Source organism: Rhopilema esculentum, chromosome 9 (genome assembly GCF_057945365.1).
Source record: "Rhopilema esculentum isolate cy_ngs chromosome 9, ASM5794536v1, whole genome shotgun sequence".
NCBI lineage: Eukaryota > Metazoa > Cnidaria > Scyphozoa > Rhizostomeae > Rhizostomatidae > Rhopilema > Rhopilema esculentum.
Genome location: NC_142823.1, coordinates 8486689 through 8495504, shown reverse-complemented (window position 1 = coordinate 8495504; position 8816 = coordinate 8486689). Strand labels below are relative to the sequence as shown.

At 36.7% G+C, this 8816-nt stretch overlaps 1 protein-coding gene across 1 annotated transcript; it reads left to right on the top strand.

Moving 5' to 3' along the window:
- Positions 1 to 199: 199 nt before the first annotated feature.
- Positions 200 to 8709, top strand: LOC135688729 (counting factor associated protein D). Its single transcript, XM_065205693.2, has 10 exons — positions 200 to 442; positions 2044 to 2271; positions 2663 to 2838; positions 3506 to 3746; positions 4498 to 4825; positions 5605 to 5810; positions 6086 to 6177; positions 6493 to 6654; positions 7275 to 7464; positions 7873 to 8709. Exons 1-10 carry the CDS (start codon positions 331 to 333, stop codon positions 8052 to 8054), a joined length of 1917 nt encoding a protein of 638 aa, XP_065061765.2. The 5' UTR covers positions 200 to 330; the 3' UTR covers positions 8055 to 8709.
- The last annotated feature ends 107 nt before the right edge of the window (positions 8710 to 8816 follow it).

Here is an 8816-nt window from a genome sequence, read left to right as displayed (position 1 = left end):
CGTAAGAAAATTGATTTTAGCTGCCAGTTTGATGCCAAGAAGCTGACAGGCCTAACAAAGGCCAATTCATACACATAACCACGCTTTTTACTAACAGAATAACTGGTGTTCCGATTGACGGGTTGATCGGTGGAAAGATCACGTGGTTGCAAATAAAACGGAAGAAGCCAATCAGAACCGGATGCTGGTTCTCATTCAAAGTAATGCGTAGGGACGCAACTAGGAGTTTGACTGTAAACAAACGGAGAAGTATGTAAAGTAACACAAGAAAATAAGAAAGGGAGGGATAATGAATAGGGATAAAGAAAAGGGGTAAATCTGTGATTTTTAATGTTTGGAAAGAAGAAAGCCTCAAATGAATTTGATTATGACGATGTTCAAAGAAGCAGCAGGAGATGGAGACGAAATCAAAGGTTGATCTTTGCCGTTACATTTCTAACAGGTGAAATTTTCTGTGTGTTTATATGTTTTTATTACTGCGCTTTACTATCGCACGAGAAACAGATTAAACGGAGTAAAAAATTAGAAGATGGCCTTTGGACTGAGGGTACGACGAGTTTTACTGGATTAAATGTCTGCAGTAGAAATATCGTATAGGATTTGCCTGGTCAGATTGCTGTGTAATCTTTTGCTGTAGATTATTCTGAATAGCTTATTACTAGATTAGGATTCTTATTACAATGATTTGATACATTGAATCTAAAGCAGTCCAGATAAGTCTTTTTAGATTATCAAGATCGGACAGACTTTAAACAGATACGAAAAAGCATGAAATGAACTGTGATGTGGATGCTTCGATACCTAATAGCATGAAATTTTGACAAGACCAACTTACAGTCGGGTTTGCTATTCTTGAAATTCAGGCTTAGAAGGATCTAAAGACCCCAAAATAGCACCTACATTTAAAGTTTTTAATGCAATGTTATATATGCTGTTGAAAAATATTATTCGAAATCTTGGACAAATCTAAAGCTGCTGGACTTGCTTTTTAAAAAAAATCGATACCAAATTTCACGATTCTGCAAGAAGGCAAAAACCAGCTGCCGTTAATCAAAGCAGGCTGTATAATCAACGTCAGTAATTTGTTATGTCGCAAACACTATTAATCTTCAAGATACTGGAGACTGAAGTGGCCTAAGAATGTTATCGAGCCTATAATACAAAAAACAATTTAGTTCTTAGACATCACCAATTTGATTCATAAGCAAAAAGCGAAAAATACTATGATACGAAGGCCAGATTGGCGATTACATCGATGAAGTCTAAATGGGTCTTATCATTGTTACAGGAATACATGCATGTTAATGAATTCTATTTTCCAAATCTATCAAAAATAAAAGGTAGGAGATAAATTCTGGTATGACGATCTGCTTAAGACGTCTGTTTATTTTCGAAACCCAGACATTTGAATTAAGATAAAACACGCAAATTGTTGATCCCCACGTGCACACGCATGGATGGCCACTGCCTCTGGAATAAATTGTTTGTCAGAAACATGTTTACTAAGGTCCCATCTACAGCGCCCTTTAAGGTCGCAATCAACAATCATTTCATGACATTTTTCGTGACTCGAAGACCTTTGATCAGCAAAATTAACATGAAGTAGATAACGCTTCTGCACGTGTTGATTGCAACGAGGAATTATCGCAGAATTAGCACCGATAACAAACCATTTGGATAATTTGTTTAGCCTAGGCTCAAAACTTTAATCGGAAGATGAAAACAGGTGAACGAATGGTTTAAAACAGTGCATCATAGAACATCTTTAAGTAAATGGATACACGAAGACAAAGTTATATTGTATCTGTTCGCTTGATGACATTTATAGTTCACCAACATGGGAATTACCAACATTGTTAAGCTCCAGCAAAAATTCGCATGGGACATGAAATCAAGCATCTAGTCTTTTGAAATATCTCTTGCTATGAGCTGATTTTACACGGTTGATTGAAGAATTTCAACTTATGAATCGTCAAGAGAATTGCGAGCACCAGGAGTCACCTTGCTATTCAAAAAAATCTAAGGCTGTTATTTTGCTTATAGCGTCTCTCCTTTTGCTAACGGTAATGGGCGTGGGCAGAAAATACCACCCTGGTTCATTGAGACTTCGGCGCGATGTAAAACACAAGGAGAAGAACGATGGCGAGTTTACATTTCCTGACAGTTATCATGCAATGGGGGTATTACAGCTGCCGTATGGTAATATCGCAGAGCCGTTTGAAGTATGGTATTCCGGCAAAAACAGAATGAGTCGGATCGATTACTACGGAGGTCAGTTATTCTCTTTATTCTCACAGTCAGTTTCGTGATAATTACGTAAGGTAGCTACATATAACATGTAATAGTGGCGTTTGCTCATAGTTTGAGCATTGTTAAGCTCATATCTTCCAGTTCCAACTACCTGAGCCCGAAAATGACAGTTTGAATTAAATTTATCTAAATTGTTGTCAAGTGAAAAATTACACGGAAAGATGATATTGTAACAAGTAACTGAGCTAATTCGAGATCGCAAAGAAAATTAAGAAATGGCTGGTATACAGCGTCAAATAACAATGTCTTAAAACTGGGGTTAAGTAGGATCGAAGTTATTTTCAATTATTGCTTGTTTTTTAATCTATACACTGTTTGGATAAAATATTTTACGTTGATGATATATTCAAAGGAATGGATGTGATTTACCATCGTGGTGATATTGGCGAATACGGCTTTGCGGCTAAAATAGTCCCTGAATACTCCGAAGCTGACAAGAAGACGTTTCGAGGTTGCCTGCACAAAGTTGGAACAAAGCAGTATCCGATTCGAGTACAGAGCATAGTACCAAACCTGAAGTTCTTTAAGGTCGGTCTCCTGTGAATATGTTCGATTTTATCTTTTGTAACTTAATGCCAACATGTCATCGTTAAGATAAGACCATCCCTATAATTTGCCTTTTAAATTTTATTAAAACCCAACCAAAATGAAAAAAGATTTAGTAATATGCTAAAACTACTTAGGTTCTCTTATGTGAACCTAACACTCAGTGGCGGCTTCAGCTATTACAGTGTGGGAGGGTAATGGGCGCGGCCAGTGGGACCATGCCCATTTTGCCTCGTTTCAATGATTTGTACCAAGTTAACTTTCCTTAGGAAATTTGATCTACACCTACCCAGAGTTTTTTAATTCATTTTTAGAAGAAATATGTAGATAATATTTTCAGAAAAGTGGAGGGTAATTACCTCTGCCCCCCCCCCCCTTATACCACCCCTTGGCGCCGCCACTGCTAACACTTCAGGCAGTTTTCAAAGCTAACTGCAACCAAGTTTTTTCTCAACTATACACAGCAACAAGGAACAAATTATCATTAAAGTCGGGATTGAATTTATTGATTCAGTTGAGTTAGCTGACATGCCTATCTGGCACCAAAAAAAGAATCTATACAAGTTAGTTGAATTAAAGGTTTTACACTATCAAAGGTTCGATAGCTATCACAAAAGTTAAAAAAGTTCATTATGAATCGTTTTTTTAGTTTATTGGAAACAGCACGCTGAATGGAACAGAGTGTGAGGTCTGGTATCATTCTTTCAGCATAATGAATAAACGCAACAAGTACACGTTGTACACGACACGAACACGGCCACGATTGCCGCTTAAGTATGAAATGATGGGATACGACACGCTGCTAACCTCTTACTACGACCACTATATTCTGGACTACTCACTCTTCGAGCCGTGGAAATATGATTTCAACAAGTTCGAGATTCCCTCAGGTAAGAAACGACACTTTATCTCATTAAGTAAGCTTCAATTGTTAAAGTTATTTGCGCTCTTATGAATCTAGGTTGGAATAGGTGTACATCTAAGAAGAGAGGACTGTAGCTCCGTGAAAGGCGCAACAAAGTTGAGCACTATAAAACTAAGGCAGTTTTGGGTACCATGAATAAATTAGAGAGTTGAGCAAATTGCACACCGGTCCTTCGGACAGTACCATCAAGCTTGTTAAAAGCCGTTTTCAAAAAAAATTTCGGCGTGATTCTTGAAATTATTTTGGCTTTAAGAACGCAAAACATCGCACAATGAAATAAAACAATATGTTCCTTCCAAAATAAGATACAAAGCCTCCCCCAAAGATATCAGCTTCCTCGGCCTTGCAGACCTAAAGTAATAACCAACTATGTGATTTTTCATTGGACAGCTTATTTCTTGATAAAAAGCGTAACGTATGCTACATTCTTTCATATTTCCAACATGCCTAGCTTCAAATTCAGGCTGCCTTTGTCTATGATTCAACCCCGATAATCAGGTTCAAGAAAAAAAATAAAAAAAACCGTCAGAAGGTGCCAACCGAACTGTGTTTGCTTCTAACGATCCTCCTCCTGGACTCTGCTTGGCAATAGAACCTTTATTCTCACCCGATGATCTAAATTAAGGTATTCATATAAGCTTTGACAAGCAGACATCAGAATTAAGCGTTGAGAGTCTTTTTAGTCAATAAAATTTGTCTTACCTGTTCTTTTACAGAGCTTAAATGCTTCGACTTTCCACACGTCGAATCAGCTCCTGAATTCGTAGCTTCATTTTCTCCGATGACGGAATTCATTCCTCATCAGTCCAGCGACGCATCAGTAGCAACGGACCAAGAAAGTGACCTTGCGGAACAACCTGTTGATAACGAGGACAGCAATCTGAATAAACAAAACGAAGATGACAGCAAAGACCAAGACAATCTTGTCCGTTACGAGGATATTGTAGAGACATTGTTTGCATCATTCAAAGATTCATTTCAAAAAAACTACAAATCTTCGCATGAACATGAGAAGCGAAAGAACATATTTCGTCATAACATGAGGTACGTACACTTAATAAAAACAAAATACTATTTGAAAAAATGCAGTTTTACCTTGTGGAACCACGAACTTGTGGATTCTACAGTGACTATAAGTTATGGGCGTGAAATCTTCACAGAAATGATGCCGAAATAAATGGTAATAAGGATTTCTAGGACACTTTATGCTAAAAACAGGCTGAAATGAGAAGAACACACAAAATTCGTTTTCATAGCGCGGCTGTAGCTTTGTAGTGTGAAACACTCGCAACAACTAACCAAAATATCGATAATGGCAACTGGCGTCCACAGATAACTTGTAAAGGCTTAAACATAAAGGTTAATTTCAAATAGCGCTTTTAGCCATCCCCTACTTCTAATAAATATACTAGATTGCGTGCGGTACAATATGATGCTATAATAACGATTAATGTAAGTAAATTGTACCAGGAAAAATTTTTTAAAATAAATAACGACGTTTCGAGCATAGCCACTTGATAACGGGCTATGCTCGAAATGTCGTTATTTATTTTAAAATTTCTTTCCTGGTACAATTTACTTGCATTGATTACGTTATTACATTCCCTACTTCTCCTTGAAATATTGTCCAGAAAATAACGAACGAGTTTCAGAAACAGTAGTTTTCAGATGATTAGCATGAATAATCTATGTTATCCATCAAGAAAGGGGGAGCGGAGGCGATACTACATGTATTATTCGGGAGCGAAAATGAATAATCCAAAACAAAACTCAAGCAGCTAGTGACTTCAATGAATTACTTCAAACATTGCCCCTTTTTGCAGATTCATAAACTCACATAATCGAAAGCATTTAGGATATAGCTTGAAGATGAACAAGTTCGCCGATATGACGGAAAAGGAAGTTTCGCTATATACTGGACTTCTAGATGAACCAGAGGGAACATACAATGGAGGCAAAAGATTCAAGATCCCGGATATTGACTTTGCTCACACGCCAATACCTGAAAGTCTTGACTGGCGTGAATATGGTATGGAGCATATTTGATTCAATGATTCTGATTCAATGATTCAATGATTACTGCCTTTTAAAGCATTGTTTATAAGCCTAACAATGATATTAATGATCGTGATTGGATGATCACCTGTCTTAAGTGGTAACTTTCAATTTTGATTAAGGTGAACTGATTCATTCAGATGGTTAGTTTCAGTGATTAGCCAATGATTGGATCTAGCAGTTCCAATCGATAGCCTTTCACACCTTTAATCACCGACCATTGATTCTTAAATGATTTTTTCCTCATAGGTGCGGTTGGAAAGATCCGAAGCCAAGGAATTTGTGGATCTTGCTATGCGTATGCCGTGACAAGTGCCATGGAAAGCGCATACTACCTCAAGGTAAATACCATATTGTAGAATAGTATTGGCCATTTATTACCATAGACATAACAATAGTGGCATTAAAAATTCCTTTTTTAAAATATTTTTTTACCAATAATCGACAGAAAAAGCAGAGATTAAACCCTACACCGTCTGTCCTTGATTGTACATCTGTATGTAAGAAAATTCGATGTAAACAATCTTTTGGTGGTACAAAACTTGAAAATGTTTTCAAATTCAATGTTTTAAATCATTTAAAAAGATAGGTAAAAAAAATATAAGGGAACATGTAATATAAAAGAAAAGTTATTAAAGAAATAACTGTTGTTACAGACGGGAAACTTGGTAAGTCTCTCACAACAACAAATCGTTGACTGCACATGGGGTTATGGCAACCGTGGCTGCAAAGGAGGCTATCCCTACAGGGCGTTGCAGTGGATCATGAAACATGGCGGATTGGCAACGGAAGAAAGTTATGGAAAGTACCTGGCACAAGTAAGAATAGTTTTGGTAAATAGGAAAGATGGTTCAGCAAATTAATATGAATGGAGGATGCAAAGTTACATGACAGAAAAAAGTAGCCACTCAGCTATATAAATCATGAAAACAGTCGAACAGTGCAATAAATTCCGATTGAAACACTGTTATAAACATCACAACACTTTGCGCATAACAATTTGTAAAACAAAGAGACATCTATGACCTGTTCTCTGCCAACCCTTTGTAATTTTCAACTTTGTGCGCATGCTTTTATTGTACACTTTTGCAAGATTACTTGGCTATTTCTATGAAAATGTTGTGTTGGCTACCTGGCAATTCTTTTACCGAAACCTATGTAATACAAGTTGCCAAGTATGGTGCTGCAGCCTCGCAAGCTGCAGGTACAAATCCCGTCTACATATCTCAGGACATTAATTATACACCAACTTTCTTTGCGAATTCAAAAATTCTCTTATGCAAGATTAGTGTATTCCGATCTAATCTGGGCATCTAAGAAATGCTATGCCCTGAACAGGCACTTTAGTTTTCGTTCCATTTTTGTTTCAATTTAGATCTGATAAATTGATAAAGCCAGCTTCTATAAACTTATTAAGTTTGTATTTGGTTGATTTTAGGAAGGCTACTGTCATTTTAAAAACGTGTCTATTGGTGCCGGAGTGGAGAGCTACATGAACATAACTTCAGGGAACAAAACAGAGCTTAAACTTGCCTTGGCAATGTACGGACCAGTTACGGTGCTTATTAACACTCGACCTAAAACATTCAAGTTTTACAGCTCCGGTATTTACTACGACGAAACTTGTGGTGAGTGTGTAGTGTTACTTCTCATTCTTAACCCGCATTGTTTTGATTGACGTTATTCAAAGTTGATTGATTGATTTAACGAATATTAGCCAATCATAGAAAAGCAAAACAAACCTACTAGCTGACTGGTTTGGGAGCAAAAACCGGTTTGGATTCCACCAAGTTGAAAAACTGCCTCCCCTTTTAAAGTCCTTGGGCCTTGAGCATCACTCTAAGAAAGTTTGATTAACCGAATTATAGTTAAAAATTTCAGCAATTTAGTTAGCAAGAATCGGCCAGTACTCAAGTCAATATATTGAACGATAGAGCCATGGGTAAGACTATTTTTCCAGGGCGACAGGAATACTGAGCAAAACTATTCTAAATATGTTATTATCAAAATAAAATTAATGTGCACGTGTTTTTCAGACGACAAAGTCGATCATGCAGCTGTAGCAGTTGGGTTTGGAAAAGAGCACGGACGAGAATACTGGCTGATAAAGAATTCTTGGTCAGCGTCATGGGGTAACAGTGGCTTTCTGAAAGTATGGACCAAAAATGACAATTGCGGAGTGACAAAAAAGGCCGTTGTAGTTAAAATAAAAGTATGACAGGAGTGTAAATATTTCAATATTGTATAGATTTTCAGATCTCTAACAAAACAAAGACTAATTTTAGAATAGGAAATTCTTTCAAAGACTTTAAAAAATAAACGCTAATTTTTGTATAAAATAAAAAAATCACCCTAAGCCGAGATTTTGGACGTATAAATAATCATTTACTGTGACGACCTTCGAGAGTCTTATTATTTTTCTTCATCGCATCAAAAACAAACAGGAAAAAATCGTGCAATTCTAAGTTTTGAAACTGTTGGATAATTTAGTAAAAGGGTTAAATCGTTCGTTTCATTGAAAAAGAAACTAAAGCATATCTTAAACCATAAGTTAACCTTAGATTTCAACCCTTCGCAAACTAATAGGCTAGCTAATACTGCTAAAAACAGTCAATGCAGAGTCAAAATTCACCTATTTTATTAGCGAATAGATTTATAAAACTGACTATGCAAGAAAAAACAAACAAAAAAGTTCTTGCAAGTCGTATGATGTGTCTGTTGCTGTTTAGGTTAATAACGGATCTAAACAATAAAGTAGATTAAACGATAAATATTACTGTTGCTTATCATAAATCAGGCGTGTTGCAGAATAATACAGTGTTATTCGGTATTTTGGAATACAAAGAGATTCCGCGCTCGATGCAGTACAGGGAGAGACGTTTGCACTTTGTTGTGTCGAACTTTCTTATGTGATTGAAAGTTGCTAATCTTAGAGACTTTTTTAGCAACTCTGGCATACAGTCCGCCCCAAAACCTCAGC